Genomic DNA, 20,593 nt, shown 5'->3' on the forward strand with positions numbered 1-20,593 from the left:
GACATCGAACCATTATTTGTCAATGCGTAATCTATAACAGAACAGCCATTTTAATTCAAAAATGTTAATTTACCATCCAGATCGCCCGAGGTACGACCATTTATAATTTGAACTCCCGTTGTTTTACATAGATGTAGTAAATGACGACCAACAGTATTTACTTGTTGGTCCTCTGAAGTACGTGTAACTGTACATGGATAACGAGGATAACTAATAATCCCATCAAGCTGACGTTGAACGCTATCATGCAACGAGTCACTAGGTATAAAGTGCGGATCTGTGCCGGTCCTACTGTTAAGATCGCCCACTACAAAAAACTATAAGAGCCGATGCTGTTCTCAAGTACCAGGAATATATCCTCTTCGTACGAACGATAAAATACAGAACCTTCGGGAGGTAGATATACAAGCGATAAATAAACACTTTTCTGGTCAGGAAATAGTTTACCATCAATTTTTATCCATACAATACTGTCTAAAAGCACAGACTCTAGAGTAATATAATCGTGCAGCCATGACTTATATAAACATACCAATCCACCCCCTTTACAATTTGATCTAATGACAGGTTTAAAGCATTTAAAACCGTTTACATTAAGCTCATCCGTATCGCCTAACCAACATTCTGTTAGACAAACAATATCTGCTTCTCCAAATGTAGTACAGAAATCAGTGTTCTCGACTTTATTTATCAACCCTCTCTGAACGTCCCAACAGCAAAGACGAATAGAGGTATTAATGTACGACTATTGAAAATTCGGTCTCTGTTAGAAAAGTATATAATTATGTACATGGACAACTACATTTGTATATTGCCTCTGTATACAACTATACAAACAATAGAACTAATGGGAAGAGTGTGGTAATACAATAGCTGTGGGGTATTGTAATGTATGTCAATAATTTAGATATATTTATAAAATAACGCCCCAAGCTATGTTAAGCACTGTAAATGTAAACTGTAAATGCAGGTACGTACTAGGATATAGACGTTTGCTAGGATAGGTTTAACTCCGGTTACAAAAACAATCCAATTAATGACGTGGCTGGTATTGAAATCGAAGGTACGTTGCACATGTGTTGCGTGGACTTCGGGAGTGTATTCTGGGTACATCGTACATGGGATATAGCGGCTTCCCACAATGAAATTCTATATAAGACACGGTAAGATTGTCTTTACTTTCCTATATGTACCTTTGTAACTTTATTGTAGCCACGCGCAAGATCCTAATTCAATAGCGTGACGAGGCTTAAATCACATCCATAGGTTTTCATTATGTTATTTTTATTTCATGAAATTGTAAGTAGTGAGAAGGAAGACAATTTGATGACTCGATCATGCCCTTTCCGGTCCTCCAAATCACAGGCTACTAGCTGTATTCAACATCGAATGATCGTCAAATCGTCAATTACATGTATAAGATTTCCATATTAGGATCGCTTTATGAAGTCATGGATACGAATTGTACGCATATTGAACATTAACGGAATACAACATCCTGTAATATATGACCATATCCCATATCTTATAAATGTTGTAATAATTTTAATGCATGGCGTCTTTCGATATTCTTTATAATATGCTATGAAATATAGCACTTGTCCGCACTGTTTAAATGTTTATACATGCTATAATATATGGCGCCTGTCCGTAATTGTTAAAAATGCATGATACGGCGCCTGTCCGTATTCGTTAAATATGATATAATATATCGCGCCTCTCCATAATCGTTAAAAACACATGATATATGACGCCTGTCCGTATTCGTTAAACATGATATGATATATTGCGCCTGTCCGTATTCGCTAAACATGATATAATATTTGGCGCCTGTCCATAACCTTTTTAGATATAATATATGGCGCGTGTCCGTATTCGCTAAACATGATATGATATATGGCGCATGTCCGTATTCGTTCAAAATGCATGATGTAGGAGATTTCAGAAAAGATGGCGTGACGTCACAGAAAGTTTACATCCGGGTCCTCAAAGGTAAAAACACAGTATGGCGACTAATAAAAACAATTACAGATACGTACATCCCTGCTACACAATCGATACTTTGACAAAAGTATACACATTCATACTTGCAATTTCCGATTTTGAAATTGTTTCTTATCGTTTCAGTTGTTACAGACATTTATATTTTTATATTTACAATTGTTTATTGCTAAATATATTTGTGTAGATTTAGTGTTGAAGCCAGCTTGCGAAGCGGTGTCGGGCCGTCACAGTACCCGTTTTTTCTTCATATGTAGAAATCCATGTTGTGAAAAAGTTATGAATAGATGATTGATTTTATTGTGTAATGTTTCTGTTATACATGGAAAAGCTGTTCACAACACTATTAAATATAACGAAATGTGAACCACTTGCCAGACCACTGCCGCTCGTGCATGGCTTCGCTGGTAGATCACCTCAGGCCACAGTCCATAGTTAGGAATTTGATAATATAAATACGTAATTACCAACACATATCTCAATAAGTACTTGTAAAAGATATATATTTCGTTCTTTATCATGTATATCTTGTTTTAAAGGAACGCTATAAACCACTGTGTTACACTTATATGCAGTTCTAAGCAATGTATATGTTTACGTAAACGTATGGCTGCCTATCGCGATAACTCGAAAAATAAAATGGTGAAATCTTTCAGTTTTATTGCTGTAAAGTTTATTTTTTAATTTCAGTCACTTTTATTCCATGGGCTGCTTAGTGAAGTCTCAAATTGAAGTGATATTACTTTTAAATACTTCGAATACAAGTTACATAGGCTACATTTAGATTTATGAATACCGGTACAGATCGTAATAATGTAAATGCCGACCAGGACACATTGCGCACGGCTTCGAAAATCCTAAAATACTAAAAGTTTTGTTTTAAAATGTGATAAAAAGTAACTATAAACTGACTCATTTTATGTCATAAACTAAATTATAAAATTTCTGACGAAAAAATTATCCAGAATACGTAATTTTGTGACTCTGAAAAAGGACGAAATTCGAGATCTCGGCAGAACTGTACGTAATGTCTGCCGTGCGCTTGAGGTAATCTACGAAAGCAAACTTTATTTGGTCATAATCACACATCGTAAGGTGTTTTACCAAGTAAGACTAAGAAAACAGTAATCGCTTATTAAAATTTCAGTACGATATTTACGGAACTTGGAATTTAATTTGTAATTTCAAGCTGATATATGCAATATTCTGTCAATGTTTATAATGGTATTTTTTTCTCGTGTTGGTCGAAATATGAGTATAAACATCGTAAAATATATAATACCATATGTTTATATCTATATATTATTGTTACATATTTTTATTTACACCTTTTGAAAGTAAGATAAAGCAACAATTCTCGGATTGCCGTACTATTTATTACAATAAAATATAAACAAACATCGAAGCGGCTGTGGTCCCACCATGTTAATGTGTACAGATACAGCTGTATACGGAGTTGTACCTTTGAGCGCCCGGATGTACCTTTGTGTGACGTCATCGCCATCTTTTATGAAATCTCCTATTGCGCCTGTCCGTATTCGTTAAACAATTATATAATTTGTGGCGCCTGTCCGCAATCGTTAAACATGATATAACATATGGCGCCTGTCCGTAAACTTTAAACATGATATAATATACGGCGCCTGTCCGTATTCGTTAAACACGATATAACATATGGCACCTGTCCGTAAACTTTAAACATGGTATAATATACGGCGCCTGTCCGCAATCAACGTTATTAAGAAAACTGTTTAATCCACTATTTGTTTCGTTTCGTTTGTTTTCGTTTTATTTCGTTTGATTTAGTTTCGATATATTTCATTCCGTTTCAGCGTGATCCTATAACAAGGATCACGTTGAAAAACTAAATATTTTTGTTCTGATACATCTGTCTCGGGAACATTATGTAAAGACAATAACAGAGTTATGTGGGGGTTCCGAAGGGATAATCATATGGTACAGAAATATTTTGTTGACTAGTGCGAAGGAAATCCCAGGTTGTCCTAAAGGTAAACTCGCGATCAGAAAAACTACATCGAAATGTCAAAATTACGTCAAATACGCCAGAGACTGCTACATAATACAGGCGTTTATACTCGGAGATTCGACCGAAATTGAAAGCGTATGCAGTAAGGGTAGGGCCACCGAAGTGATAATATCGGACAGCCTGACCGCCGGTATCCCGCTAAATAGAGGACAACGAAATCGATATGAAACAAAGAACTCAAAATCATATGAGAATAAACTTGATTAAATAGACAAACAAGGTGTTCTTCATTCAATATGTGAACGTTTTAAAAGTGTTAAATTATCTCTGAAGCAAACTAGATACCACCATTATCTCTGAAGCAAACTAGATACCACCACAAGGAACAGTTTAGCCCTGAAAACGCTAAACTCCACACCAGCCGTCCAGTCCATTTGTATATCTTTATACTTATTATTGCATATTCTTTCGATGTAGAATGTAACCCAGGACCACACACACCAAAATGGACCTGTGACACCTGTAATACAGCAGTAACCTGGAGACATAAAGCCATATGTTGTGATAGCTGTGAAACTTGGTTTCACATTGTTTGTCAGGGAATGCAATCCCACATATATAGCTGTGTGAATGCTAGCAATGTATCATGGGAATGCCTCCAATGTTGCATGTCAAATTTCTCCACAGCACTCTTTAACTCCACATATAGCATTGACCTGGAAAACCAATTTTCAGATCTCAGTACATGCTCTGAGCAAAGCAGCCCTGGTTTACCCACTGCAAGCTCATCCCCAAAACTTCCTCCGAAAACCGGAAATTCAAATGTTTAAGCAAATAAGATAAAAAAAACTCTCAGAATACTAACTGTAAATTTCTAATCTATAAAAAACAAAAAGCTTGAACTATTAGAAATCCTTGACTTCACAAAACCAGATATTGTACTAGGCACTAAAAACCTTGCTCGACCAAAACACTCCATCTCATGATTTTTTTTTTCAAAAGAGCTTTATAACGTTTACAGAACTGATAGAAGCCCGAACAAAAAGGGCCAATGTAATGGTGGTGTATTGATTGCACTAAATAATTAGTACAGTAGCCGTGAACTACCAGACTTGAAAGTTGAAAACTGAAATAATATGGGCTGAAGTTGGCATTATTGGGTACAGAAAATTAGTGATTGGCAACTACTTTAGACCACCATCTTGTAAAATCAATCTATAAAAACCTCAAATCAGGTGTGGAAAAACTGAAATATAACTCAAACTCTACCATATGTCTTGGAGGAGACTTCAACCTTGGTCATATTGATTGGATAAACTTCTCCGCCATCCTAGGTAAGCCCGACTCCAGCCTTCATAACACACTCCTCGAGTTGGTACAAGGGCTTACTCAGGTTGTAGATAAAACAACAAGACAAGATTAAATCCTCGACTTGTTCTTATGTAAACAAAGTCAGTACCTTTCCTCCGATTGGAAATGCTGACCATGGCATGGTATACATAGGTCTTGACATCTGGCTTAGGCGAGTTAGAAATACCCAAAGGAAGATCTTTAGGTACAATAAGGCAAATTGGAATCAAATAAAAGACAACCTAAACAACGTCCTTTAAACTATCAGGGAATCGATGATGGAAGCATCATGTAATGAACTATGGAACTTCTTTAAAAGTCAGCTTTTATCTTCCATACATAAAAACATCCCAACCTCACATACAAACACAAACTCCCCAGGGTCACTAACACCATCAAAAGACTCATAAATAATAAATACAAGTTATACAAAGGAAAACAACATTGTCCATTAAAGTACAATGAAATAAAACATAAAATACAAAGAGAACTAAGAAAGTCCTACTGTATAGAGCAAATTATATGTGACCTCCCAGTAGATGATAGCGATGATTATTACAACAGATCCGGACAGTCTCATCGGATCTAAAGATCTCAATCGCTGTGGAGAAAGCATGCAGAAAAGGAAGGAACGTGTTACATGCCATGCATGACTCGTATAGGATCAGACTGTGCACATACTAAGCCGTTGACCACTGTTACATTTATAAGAAGGCAATACTATACAGAGTTGATGTTGAGAGATAGTTGGAATATTTGAGTTAGGGGCCTAGTAATTATTTCTGTCAGCTCTTGTAACAGTCTTGGGTGAAGGGTTTCCGGTCCTAGAGATTTTGTTGTTTTTAGTTTCAGTAAATGCCTCTTAACTTCGGATTCTTGAACAGTGTAAGTTTGGAGTTCATTTATAAATGTTCTTTTTTCAAATCTCGGGATGTTTGCTTTTACTTCTTTTGTAAACACACTTGTAAATAATTGATTCAGTTTTTCTGCTTTCTCCCCGTTGTCTGTTGTAATATAAATCCCTTGTTCATCTTCCAGGTTATCGATGTTGTCTTTCACTTTAGTTTTTGATTTCACATATTTCCAGAAAGACCGATTGTCTACCTTTATATTTTCTGCTAGTTATTTTTCATAATCCTGTTTCGCTTTCCTGACCTGACTGCTAGCAATGTGTTTTGCTTCATTGTATTGTCTTTTATTTTGTTAATTTTTGTGGTTGATATATTTTTTCCAGTGTTTCTTTTTAATTTTGACTGCCTTTCTTGCACTATCATTCATCCGTGGAGTATTGAATCTTCTAGAAAACACTTTACACACTGGTATGTTATCTTCAATTTCTTAGTATAATTTGTCGGTAAAGTATTTCAAGGCGTCATCAATAGACCCCATATTAGATAGATATTGTCCCACGATTCCCGACTCATATTCGTCCTTATTTGGTCATAGTTCCCCTTGTTGTAGTTTAGATGCGGAATTTTAGTTTTTTCAATGGCATACAAACATAGAGAGAATGTGATGGATTCATGGTCACTGTTTCCCAAAGGAGCACTAATATTAACACTTTTTACAAGATTTTCTTCGTTTGTGAGTAATAAATCCAAGATTGAAGGTGTTTCATTTTGACGTATACGGGTAGGTTGAAAAATGTGCTGATGTAGATAGTTGTCTTAACAAGAACATCAATTTGAGCTAGTAAGTTAATTTACATAGTTCATGTACAGGTATATGTTAACACTTATTTTTCAAAGTTTATGTACAGGTGTACGTTTACATTATAATATATTTTGATGATCATATATGAAATGTTTCATTAATCTTAAAACCTGATATAATATGTGGCGATGTGGCGCCTGTCCGTAATCTTTAAACCTGATATAATATATGGCGCCTGTCCATAAACTTTAAACATGATATAGTATGGCGTCTGTCCGTAATCTTTAAACATAATATAATATATGGCGTCTGTCCGTAATCTTTAAACATAATATAATATATGGCGCCCTTCCATACTTGTTAAACATGATATAATATATGGCGACTGTCCATAATCTTTAGACATGATATACTATGACGTCTGTCCAAACAGAAGACAGATTTTTATAAGAAACGGGGAAATCGATCGATAACGTTACCTTATCCACATTATCTAATATATATATATGTATATCTTGTTACAAATCGAAACATGCTAATGTTTTAAAACAATAAACCGAAACATGACAATGGACTTTTCTCTCTCTAACAACACACAAATACTGATAGAATTATAGGAAATGAACAGCTGTGCCAAAGACAAAAAAATAATCAATCTTAGAAAGGAAAAAACCCTTTTTATTAACTTTTTTCACTCTTTTCATTTTCTAAGCGAATTTCAGCTCGATTGGCATTTGTCGTAATTGCCTTGGTGATATAATGTGGAATTTGACTGATTTAGTTATTTTCTCAATTTAAATATATCTCCATAACCAACAGACATGTGTTACTTGTCTAGACTTTTTAATGTCTGAAGGTTTAATTTATATGTACTGATTTGAGGCGGTATTGCTAACAGAAAAGACTGACATTCACTTACATATTTACATAGCCCAAGAATATACAAGGCCACGTAGAACTACAACTAGTACTTATATCTGTTCAACATCATAAATCAAGGAGTCGTTTTCAAGAATTTTAATCATTTATGTAATATATTTTATGTGTTAGAAATATTCAGTTGATTTTTGAAATAAGATTAGTGACGCATTGATCGCGGTTAGGTGAACATATGGCAGTCCATACATGTAACAGATGTCTAGAGGAACAGCTGAACCTGATTATATAGTTAAATGTGCTGCAATTTTACTATCTCATAATCTCATAATTTTTTTATTCACTTTTGGCATATATGTAACTGCCATACATATTAAAATAAAGTACACGTGTGTTAAATAGGAAGAATGAACATACTATTGTTCATGCTACACGTCATATTATTCTAATTTTATTAACAAAAACAATATTACGCAACCGCTGAAGTTCTCTTATACTTTTCAAATTTGATAATTTTAGATATTTAAATACAGAAGACTTATGCTTTCGATGAAATCCTTCTTTATTTTCGAATATTTTTGAGATATATATGTTATAGGCTGTTCCTGTCATTATTTTTTTCGACGATTATTTTACACATGTATCTCACAAAATTTATCCCGATAAGTCGACTTATGATGATAGTTAAGTCATGATCATTATAGTATAATACCTGGACAAAAATACTTGGACATCTCATATCCCATAGTATGTGTTCAATAGTTTCAGATTGGTTTGTTTGTTTGATCCTATTAACAGCCAGTGTCATGTACGGACGGCCTCTCATGTATGCGGTGTGTAGTTTATATAATGTGTATGGAGTCTGTGGTGCGTGTTTTGGGAGACTGTGGTATGTTCGTGTTGTGTCTACGCGTACAGAGGAACTACGGCTAAAACGAAAGTTGAATCATTGTTTCAATCTAAAAACTGTTTCCGTCTTGTTTTGTTCAATTATTTCAGATATACCGCTTAAGAGACGATTTGCTCATAAACTTTGTCTAGTAATAATAACATTTCAGCTTGTATAACATAATCTCTTACCAAATCGTTATATTTGATAGTGAAATAATGGATAAGGGAGAACACAGTATATCATTTATATAATGATCAGTAATGAAATAACAGGATAGATTTCGCGTAATAACGCAACAGTTTCGCCTTCATTTTTTGTTCTTCTACCCAAATGAACCCAATCAGTTTAAAAAGCCGTTTCGGAAAGGTAGCGGGTCTTCAATTTTGCACTTTTTGATTACTGTACGTCATGTATCGTATATGTATTGTAATATGTGGGTCCTGTACACACAAAAATCTTGAAACTAAGGAACAACTCTAACGTAGTATGAAGAATGTTTGATGACCGTTCATATTGATTTACAAAGCAGCGATGGATATCTACGTTAAGGAGACCACATGAACGATATACCTGTACATTGATCAACTTGGCGTTGAATAAATAAGGAGCCAGACCATTGATTATACTTAATACACTAGTAACACCTGCTATCACCATGCCCACATAGCTACTAAAGGGAGAGAACTTCAGTTAGATTTGAGCAGCGTCCGTTATCAGCTGTGCGTTGAGGAAGTGGTCTAATTATATCTGGGGGGTTGACGTGGAGTATTGTGCTGATGTGATCATTATGATTCGGAAACTTACTTGAATTGGGAGTTTGATGACATAGACGAATACAATGGGTAAGTGATGATTATAGACCGGTGTTGTGTGAAAGTGGTATACAGTTTAAATTGCATCGTTTTAGTACTTCAGTACTTCCACGTACAGGCGATTACAGGGCACTCCTTATTGGCCATTCACGCACGTACATATATATATATACAATAACACATGCATATATGATATAATATACAATCCCCGTGTAAATCAAACGAATGGGAATTGTCTATTTACATGTATTGTACGTGTGTGTGTATTGTCTATACGAGTAGTAATTTTACACACGTGTGTGTGTTACCGCTAATATTATCTACACCATGCAGAGATAAAGTAGCTATGGATATTATATACAGTATATACACACATGTACACACCTATGCATGTGGCACATGCTGCTGTGTATGTAAAATAGTCTGATTGATAAAACTCTTTTACAATGAGTTTTTGTTTGTTTAATACGTGTGGATACGAAGGGATATTCTACTATCGGGACAAACCTTCGGCCTATCCTCATATCAACATATATTTATATGAATGAAAGAACATTTGTTTCTCTCCTACCTCAAAGTTTTATTACAATTTTACAATCTTGATATTCCGCCATTTTGAAATAAGTTCAACAAAAGCTTTTAAGTCAAGTCTTGTTACATGACCCTTTACCAAAGAAGTAGTAATTTTGTTTGTTACAGCCCCATATACGACACGATTAGTGTGTGCCACGGGATCCCGGATCTGTCGTTATCATCGTCATGAACGCACACACTATGCCTATACTTGTACACATGTCGCTTAAAGCAAAGTAGAATTGGAAGATAAGAGAGCTGAACAGACGTCAGCCCGAAGGCGCCTAAACACAAGACACAGAGCTATTTACAGACACACAAACAGATTATTCTTATGTAGCTCTCTCACTGTTTACGACAAGTTGTTGTTTATTTGTCCTTAGGAACATCAATGTCATTCCTTAACGCTCCAGTACATGTACATGTAAAGTTTGACTACAAAAAAGTAAGTTATATACACTAAACTTTTAATTTGTCTGTAATGAGTTTTTTTCTTATCTGCAGTTTCGACAAAAATAATGACGTGTATATAAAATAGGTAAATGTAAAATCACCAATAAGCTAAGCTATTATAGTAGTTCTAGTCGTAGATGTCAATTCACATATAAGCTATGTACACTAAACCTTGTTAAATTCAATAATTTTTCTTTAATATTAGTTTTTTTTTCTAATTTGCAGTTTCGACAAAAAATAATGACGTGTATATAAGATAGAAAATGTTATTTTAAAATCACCAAGAAACAAGGCTAATAGTTCTAGTAGACAGAGGTAAAAAAGTAGAAAACAAACAAATCGAAAATGTCAAGATCAAAGGGGTTAAAAAGAAGAAAACCTTGAGGACCTTTGCCCATCTCCCCAATTTTGTTTCATCTTCCTACACCACTGTAGAAGTATTACATACAGTCACTGTTTAGCTTAGATTTGTTTGACTCCATATACTATATATATGCCAATCCTCTTTTGTACCATGGTATAAATTGTAGATACAAATCAAGATTCAGCGTATTATAAGTTCTTGGTTTGTCTATGGAAATTGTGGCACATGTAACATTACAACTTTAGCTAAGCTCAAGTTATTTCATTCAGAAGCAAAAGGGTGCTTTAGCAGAACTAATGGGTATCTAATGGCAAGGAGTTAAATGTTAAATCATCGCCCTACAAATGCTTGACAAATCCCCGTCTGATTGAAACTTAAGGTCAATATCTTTGTTGTTATTATACTGAATCTCAATAGTAGACGGCGTCGCAGTAGATCGGGTGATCTGTGGGCTGAGGGTGGGGTTAAAAAGGAGTCAATTTGGTCGTATTGCTATAAACACTTCTTCTCTAAAGTTAGATATAGATGTCACTCATACAAAAATGTATTTTGTATGCAGCATCCTTATGGGTTGGGGATTGAAGAGTGGATCCTTATGGGTTGGGGATTGAAGAGTGGAGTCAATTTTCTCAGACTTCTTCTCATATCATATGTATATCAACTTTACATACTTTAAATTTTGTTTTGAACGTGACAGCTTCACGTAAATGGAATCCGTAACTACAATACATGACATGCACTCTTGTGTCAGGTTTTAAGCCAGATAAATGTTTGTTATTACTATGTGAGCGATTACAGGTCGCACAGCTGTTTCGTGACTCATGGATATTTTATATTAGAGGTGACTCTGGTCAAAGCGCAAAGGGTGAAGATTGACGTTTTCATGTCCTAATTAATTAAATATTAGAGTAAAAAAGATATTTTTTGCAGCTTTTACCTGCAAATCCTAGATTTGTGAATTTCAGTTCATAAGACCTTAGTCACGCATTTGTTATCTAGCATTAAATGTTTTACTGATGATTCTGCTGAAAACTTCGTTTTACAATGAAGTGTGAAACGAATTTATACGGTCTTTTCAATTAAATAACTGCAAAATTCATTTTGTATGGAAACCATGTACTGGCTTGGTGATGTGAAGGGATGTTAATGGAGATTATGAAGAGAATCCAAACACCTTCTTGTCTTAATTCTTTCTTTATTCTCCCGGAAACCGGAAGTGAACAACTAAACATTTTAACATAGAAAACAAGATACGGAGACGGAATACAATGATACACAAAGCAGCAAATTCCGGATATTCTATTGATGGTACAACAATATATATATACCATGTATATAACAACCAAAATGACACAGAACTTATAGTTTCACCTCATTGAATGAATCAAATACGATGTCATAGTCAATTTTTGTTAAATAATTCTAAATAAATCTTGCTTATTTCGTTTCACTTTTGAAATTGGTAATCAGCGTTATCATTCACATGTTTTGTTTCCATATCTCTTGAGTGCCGTCGTCGCGAAGCTTTCTTTGACCGCCATCTTGTTGGTAATGACGTTATGAGCAAAGAGCGATAACTCTATCGTTGAAACTGGTATCTTGGATATGACGTGACGTCATTTTAACCAATAGGAATACAAGATTCTTGTCTGAGGCCGGATAATAGGTGATATTCAGTGAATGCTATCGTCTGTCAACTAAGTAACTTGGTTTTTTCCATGTTTAAAGCTTGATATTTAAAGATTAAAAATATCTTAACCAGGTAAAATATCGTCTCCAGATAAATTAAAAGTAATCCTTATCTTGATTTATATCTGTTACAGTGTGCGGATCATCCCAGACAGCCAGTGTCAACTTTTGTTTTGGCTTGGCGATCGGACTGGTCATTGCATTTGTCGTTGCTAGCTTGACTTCGCTACAGACACCGCTATTGATGGCTAAGTATGCCGGTTTGGATAGGTTTAGGTACACAAGCGACAATGTTGACAATGAAACATCCGTACACGAGCAGGCATCACAGGACGAAAACAAATTCCATGAGGAGATGGAAAAGAAAATAGGAAAAGTGAAAGAGGTGAATTTCGACGACTCCCATTTCCATAAAGGTTTGTTTGATTAATCAACGTCCTAATAACATTCATGGTCGTGTAAGGACGGCCTCCCATGTATGCTGTGTGTAGCGTGTGTGAAGTGCGCGGTGCTTGTTTTTGGAGACTTGTGTCTTCTTGCATAGTGGAACTCTTGCCCTTTTCAAAGTGCTATACCACTGAAGTATGCCACCGAAGACACCAAGAAACACACCCCACCCGGTCACTTTATACTGACAACATGCGAACCAGTCGTCCGACTCCCTGTATGCTGAGCGCTAAGCAGGAGCAGAGACTACCATTTTTATAGACTTTGATGTGTATTGCATATAAAGAACCGCTTCTTTAGTTACCACATTTAGATAACTGGCTGATTTATTTATATACTTGAATATTTATATTATATATGTCATGCAAACTTTAATAATAATTTAATATGAAATGCATATGCCATATGCCTTTTTCTTTGTGATTGGCATTGATGGTGATAATATCTTCTTTTTCTTATAGATAACGACAAAGTCGCAAAGGATCTGGAAAAGAAGATCCGTGTATTGTGTTGGGTGATGACGAGCCCCCAGAACTTAGACAAAAAAGCAATTCACGTGAAACGCACGTGGGCCAAACGATGTAATGTGCTAGTGTTTATAAGTTCTACCACTAATACAAGCTTCCCTACGGTCGGTCTGGACGTGTCGGAAGGACGAGAACATCTTACGGCCAAAACAATGAAAGCTTTTAAATACGTTTACGACAAACATTTTGATGAAGCCGACTGGTTCGTTAAAGCTGACGACGACACATATATGATCTTAGAAAACCTTCGATATTTCTTACAATCTTACTCCAAGGATGACCCTGTGTATTTCGGACACCATTTTAAAACTATAGTGAAACAGGGGTACTACAGCGGAGGGGCAGGTTATGTTCTGAGTAAGGAAGCTCTCAGGAGATTAGTAGAACAGGGCAAGGACCCAAAAGTATGTCGACAAGACGGTGGTGCCGAGGATGCGGAGTTAGGTAAATGCATGGAGAATTTAGGCGTCAGAACTGTGAACTCGACAGACGCATTAGGCAGAAGTAGATTCCACTGCTTTGACCCAGAGACACACCTGTTTGGGGGATATCCGGATTGGTATTATAAATATGATGCTAACGGCGCAAAGAAGGTAAGTTAATCTACAGTATAGTGCCTTACCATCTTCTGTGAATAAAATATTCCATACCGTTTCTGAGGTCAATATATAGGTGGTTTTGAACTGGCAATTTTTCTGATGAAAGATACATATAAAGGTCACTGCTAAAACTGAAAAAAGACAGAATGGGAAAGAGAATGTTACAGTACGTCACATGGTTATTGGTAGTTCTACGCCGCCCCGAATAACGCGGGAGGAGGGTGACCACGTGTAATACTTATATTTAGGGCTACCGACCCAGTTATCATGGATGAACCGGGAGGTGGATGACCTTACGTAATATATATATATAGGGCTACCGATCCAGACTGTTGCAGTTTTTTTTTTTTTTTTTTTTTTTTTGACGTAATTAATAACAACATAATCCTTTGTTACAGGGCACAGAGAGTATCAGTGACTACGCCATCTCCTTTCATTATGTGCCTCCACAAAAGATGTATGCTCTGGAATTTTATATCTATCATTTACGTCCATACGGCTTAGAATCTGGTCACCAGGATTTGAATGTGCCGCGACGTTAATACCCGTGCCATATTCTTCGAATAATACAAGACATTCCATCATTGTGATTCATTATACATACACTTTAAACAATTGTTTGTTTGTAAATTACATTTATCCAAAAACTATGCATATTTCGCAATGATAAACAAAACATATGATAAACTTCATAGCAGTTGTTTATCGTTTATGTTTACATACCTACGGCGCCTCTGATCATTGCTCATCTTCAACTTCCCCTTTTTCGATTGGCTTTCAACTTCGGACTACTTTTATTGCGCATGTTCTTTAAAATGCATTTACCGTATCACAGCTAGTGTCTTATTAAAAAGATAAACAAAAAAGGCACTATATCTTGTGGCGGATTGGTATTATGAAGCAGTGTGTCGTGGTTATCTTCCCCGATAGTAATGTAGACGGGATCACCGCGGAATAATAAAGAAAAGATTAAAGATATGGGATAAACAAGTTCTTCAACGCGTGACTGTAATTATATCAAACTCTCTTTAGTTAATTGTCATATTTTGAAAAGACACTCGACTTGAGCTCGTGCCTTTCCAGAATTTGAAAATTAACAAACTCCAGTTTGACAAATAATGGAACAACTTCACATGCTGAGGAACCTCTATTTATAAAAGCTCATTTGAGGACAGATCAGGCGCTCTTAGGATATATTACTGGTATTGAGTACAAAATAACATGACATCACTTGTTCAAAAATTGTTCACTTCTATGCAATTTAAAACGTCACCTGATAAAACTGTTTGTCATTATGTTTGGCGCTCTGCCCTGAACAAGACTTGTTAACATTATTTATACGTATCTATTAAAGCGTACTAATGAATTAATATATTTTATATTATATGAAATTTCAGATAGATCAATCATCACCGGCTAATTTTGCATCAAGGAAATATTGATTACCTTTGAAAAGCATATGCTTACAAAGCGTTTGGTTTGTACTATAGAATTTGGTAAATATTGAATCAATACCATATGCTACCGTTACGCCTTTCAAATGGTCAGTTACAACATGTTTGTGTGACATTAGGTAGAGTTTAAATTACCAATTGCTAACGTAACGTCATCTGAATTATGAAATTCACATAATACAGGGGCTTTATTTGGTCTGCAGCAACATACTGAGGTAAAGAGATATCAAGTATGTTCAAATGAACTGTTTTGACCAGTATTCATGACCATAGGGGTCATATAAGCCATTGCAGAATATTTCATAAATGGATCTCGATAATTGTGGCCCCAGGCTCCGATTTATCGAAATAAAATTAAGTCAAAAACTGTCTTAACTCATAACTTGAAGAAGGAAACATACATGTACTTCAGTTTTGAATTGAGTTTGCATTTTTGTTTCGAGAAATCGGCACAAGATATCTCATCTTGGGCCTTTGATATGCTGGGATGAATAGTTATCAAGATAGGTAAAATGAATGGCATTAAACTTCATTTTAGGTTACATGGGTCATATAGGTTGCATGACATGTTGGTAAGTAGGAAAGCTAGATATTGAATAATGGACTTTTACCAGATAAGCTAGGTTGAAGAGCTATCAAGTTTAGGTAAAGTGAAATTAAAGATGCTCCATCGCCGACAGAACATAAATGACATTCATCATTTGAACAATAATTGGTGTTTAATCGTGTATGTATATGCCTAATTAACACAAAAAATAATATGAAATAATTTATTTCGCCTTTGGTGCATGCGCAATCAGTATTTCATTCCATATAGGGTATAGTGACACGGATTTTTTTCGGGATACAATTAATTATTTCTTTATATTTTTAACTTAAAGTAAAATTAGAAGCTCAAACTTTTCAATGGTGGTAATGGTGTAAAGTAAGTAACTTTTGTAATTGAAGAAAATACTAAATCGTTTGGTCATGTTTTTAATAGTGAAAAAATACCAATTGTCAGCGGTGGATCATCTTTAACCATCATTAAATGTTACAAAGGTCAAACATTGGAACATCGTAAATGATATCTTGTTACCAGGATCATCGCGTAGAAGTTGAGGGATTCGAGGCAATCCTTATCCTACAATCAAAATTGTTCAACACTTCTTATGCATACGAATCAATTTGATTTATTTCAGTTTAAAGTATAGGCTAATATTTAGTATTTGTCCCCCCCCCCATTTGACATTCTCGTTTTATTGCATTTCGTTGTGAAAAGCGTTTATATGATAGACTCACCAGTTTCCGAAATGCAACTCTGGACGAATTTGTGTCTTGTTTAGCTCACTTGCCAGAAAAATCTCTGAAATTGCTATCTTGGGAATATTGTATACGCATGATCACCAGTAAGCAGGTGAGCGATCCTCATTGAACCTACAATGCATGTTATCCGGCACCTTGTATAGTTGTGTAGGATGATTTTGAAAGGACATCACTTGGTAATAACTGTTTTTTGCAAAGACTTTCTAGAAATATAATTTTCTAGTTGCTAGAGTTAGATTTCATGTCTCTACGACTTTTGATTCTTCTATAACTAGTATTATGTATTATGGAAAATATGATGTCTTGATTTGGAATTCAAGAACGTGTAAACGGTGTATAGATACTGGTGGGTCTATATATAAACTATAAATAATTCTAATTCCTATGGAATTGCCTTGCTGATCTGAATATCGTGTAATACCAATGTTTATTCTTATGTTTTCAAACATTTAGTAAATAATGAGTATTTGAACATGCTTAAGATAATAAAATGATTTAATATTTCTCAGCGTTTTGGATTTTCATTTGCTCTGTCACTGGTGAAAGTGATACCTTTGCTGACTTTCAAAAGGCTAGGAGTTAAGGATGATGGATCTATGCTGCATAAAATTGGAAATAGAAGGGCCAAATTAAGATTTAGAGTATTTTTCATAAACTTTTGTCTTAGAGTATCTTAGAGTTGGTTGTACATTCAGAACAAAGATTAGTTGGAGAGCAGATCGGGTACTGGTTAAACAGAACGTAGTCAAACGGAGATTCTACATCAACGCAGTGTAAATAGATCATATGAAGACTGTATCTGTTTGAAGACGGGTAAGTCATTGTCATTTGCCATGTGTTCCATGAGTGCCGAATTCTCATACAGCCTTACGTGGCTTTTACTTTGGAACTTAGAAGGGAATGTAGAAGTAATAACGAAGTTCTCAAGAGCTCTCTATGTACATCAGGGATCCATTAACGTATTAAACGTGGATGTCTTTGGAATATATTAATGTCGTCGAATTGTAAAAAAGAATAATCAGAGTGGTATTGGCCTATATCTATTATGTATTGCAGAAACGGTAATTTCCTCCGACTAATCTCTGCTGCGATTCTGAAGAGGCAAAAACATCACTGATTTAATACACCCAAATGACATGTGTTTAGAAAATGCGAAAGCTGATTTGGTTCATTTCGGTAGAAGAAAACAATTGCGAAAAACAAGAGTTCAGTTTAGGATAGACCATATTCAAAATAAAATGTTACTTAAATACAGGGTGAAGAAATAGATCGCTTGTAGAGAAAACTCAGAAAAGCTTAATGATGTCCATTGTAATCGTCGAATGTCTGTTACTACTGATTTTGATCAGCAGCCAGATGATATTCAGATGTTTCGGATCCAAGTCGGGGATCATTGGACGTGAGCATTCGTTCGCTCACATAAGAGAACATCCCGATCAGAGACATACAAGTATATTGTTACTGTTCTTTTTGTTTTTATGATTGGGCAACTGGTATTTGGTCTTCTACAAAGTCTTGCTCAAGGGGGAGTTCAGATAGTACGGTTAGGTGCTGGTGATTTGGGGAAGGGTTCTCGAACGCATCCTATCTGAGGAAGCATGAACGGACTAGGCATCAGGCTTGGTATCAGAAGTATCAGGCTTGACATCAAAAGTATTTAAGGCTTGGCATCAGAAGCACCAGGTTAGGCATAAGAAGGATATGATTGGCATCAGAAGCATAAGACGAATCAGGCTGGGCATCACAAGCATCAGAATTGGCATTAAAAGAAGGAAGGTCTCATTTATCCTTTCTAAAAAGCTGTTAACCTTATGATGCTCATCGCGGGAAAAAGGGAATCCCGCCAACGAAACAAGGAGATTCGGAAGTGACGTGATAAAGGGCCACATCATACCACGAAGCCGCCGGAATTGATATAAAACCGGCAAATCTATCATTACACGCACGTGTCACTACAGAATTACAGAATATTAAGATGGATCAACCTGGGGGATAAGATCCTGAGATTTCGAGCATGAACCTTTATGTTGTGTTGGTATTCCTCATAGTAATCATATTAGGGGTATGAAGAATAAGAATCGATCAATCAACGAGTCGGATTTAGTATGAAAAAACCAATTATAGATATATATATGGTAGAAACAAAAATACTGTCCGAGTTATTTCCCTTGTCATGTACATAGTTTGTTCGCTAATGTGAGCTTAACAGTGCGTATTTTTGGGGAGCACTCTCCTTAATTTCTCACAAATCTTCAATTTTGAAATGAATTCCACCGTAAATATGGCACAGTATATTTTGTAAATAATTATCAATGCACACTTTTTTCCGATTTTTTGACATTGTTAAGTATTGTATACGATGCTGTTGCAATGTCAAATGGTGTAGGAATACGATTAAGCAGGTACAATATGTACGATATACCCATACCCGAGCCAATGTCACGTACATTAAACAAATGGAATAAGCAAAAACACTGAGTACCTGATGACATTATTTTTTACACAGGAACATGCACCTAATAAGGTAAACACATCTCTGTGAGAGCGATTTGAGTATTTATAAACCAAGTTGCTCCACTGACAAGAGTAAGATTTCGGCATACAAGAAGTTCGACCATATTGTGTAATGAACGAGCTTGAACATTTTACATGCATTTCCCAACGGGCATATCACAGTAAAACCAACTTCATTGTAATCTTATGTCCATTTGATTTGGTTTGTTTCAGATATATGTGCAAATTTTAATATACTCTTAGACTGAATGTTACTTAATATATCTGCTAAATCAACAGCTGGGGTGTGCTAAGACTTCTTTTTTTCTACGAAAAAAAAATTAAAAAATGTTTTAGTATGAAAACCCCCAATAGTCGCAACTCTTATATTAAGAATCCCTATTATATAATTCACTTTTGTTGCATTTTTTAAGTCTCACGTCCAAATTTTTCCCTTAGCAATATTCTTCAGCTAAATATTTTTGAACATTCTCACAATGCGAGATATATGAATTAAAATACAAAAAAGCTCTGGATTTAGTTCGATTTTATGATTTAACGTTTATCTGAGATTATCCGAGTGTTCGAATTAAGGAAAATTTCCGAAGTATCACTTCATCAATACAGTATATCAACATATAATTCCATGTACTCTTCATTCTCTTACATTAAATAAAATAAGAAACATTGACAATTTATTGACTTGTGCCCTCTCCGGGCCTCAAACTCACGATCAACGGCACCCAATCACCTAGCCAAACATACCTGTGCCACATTCCCAGTGGTAGAAGGCGCAGGTATGTTTGGCTAGGTGATTGGGTGCCGTTGATCGTGAGTTCGAGGCCCGGATAGTGCACGAGTCAATAAATTATCATGTTTTGTTAAATTGTGTTTCTTTGATATTTTACAAATAGTTATATATAGACTTGAATTTATATTTAAAAGAGAACAACGATATAATATGGCATGAAACAACTGTTTTGTTACCTCAATAAAGCATAACAACACAATCTTAAACTTGTCACAGCTTCTGGTGAGAAAGACGTTCACCGAAAGAATATATACGTCCGGTGTGTTTATGTTTATGAACCTTACAGGTACAAAGTATAAATGGTTCG

The 20,593-nt window shown here is 35.4% G+C and overlaps 1 protein-coding gene across 2 annotated transcripts; it reads left to right on the forward strand.

Moving 5' to 3' along the window:
- Positions 1-1,014: 1,014 nt before the first annotated feature.
- On the forward strand, positions 1,015-17,486 carry LOC138314470 (glycoprotein-N-acetylgalactosamine 3-beta-galactosyltransferase 1-like). Of its 2 annotated transcripts, none has more exons than XM_069254825.1 (4): positions 1,015-1,163; positions 12,785-13,066; positions 13,559-14,217; positions 14,622-17,486. In XM_069254825.1, the coding sequence occupies exons 1-4, from the start codon at positions 1,142-1,144 to the stop codon at positions 14,763-14,765; spliced, it is 1,107 nt and encodes a 368-aa protein (XP_069110926.1). In that variant the 5' UTR covers positions 1,015-1,141; the 3' UTR covers positions 14,766-17,486. The 2 variants fall into 2 exon arrangements, with proteins under 2 accessions (XP_069110926.1, XP_069110928.1); XM_069254827.1 differs by lacking the exon at positions 1,015-1,163 and adding an exon at positions 9,424-9,601.
- The last annotated feature ends 3,107 nt before the right edge of the window (positions 17,487-20,593 follow it).

This window comes from Argopecten irradians, chromosome 2, assembly GCF_041381155.1.
Source record: "Argopecten irradians isolate NY chromosome 2, Ai_NY, whole genome shotgun sequence".
In the NCBI taxonomy this organism is placed as follows: Eukaryota; Metazoa; Mollusca; class Bivalvia; order Pectinida; family Pectinidae; genus Argopecten; species Argopecten irradians.

What these genes read in the sequence shown, in the direction of transcription:
- LOC138314470 (XM_069254825.1), top strand. Translation starts at nt 1,142, where the DNA reads ATGAAATTCTATATAAGACACG. An exon ending in CGACTCCCATTTCCATAAAG is followed by an intron (nt 13,067 to 13,558) that starts GTTTGTTTGATT and finishes TTTTTCTTATAG; the next exon opens with ATAACGACAAAGTCGCAAAG. An exon ending in ATGCTAACGGCGCAAAGAAG is followed by an intron (nt 14,218 to 14,621) that starts GTAAGTTAATCT and finishes CCTTTGTTACAG; the next exon opens with GGCACAGAGAGTATCAGTGA.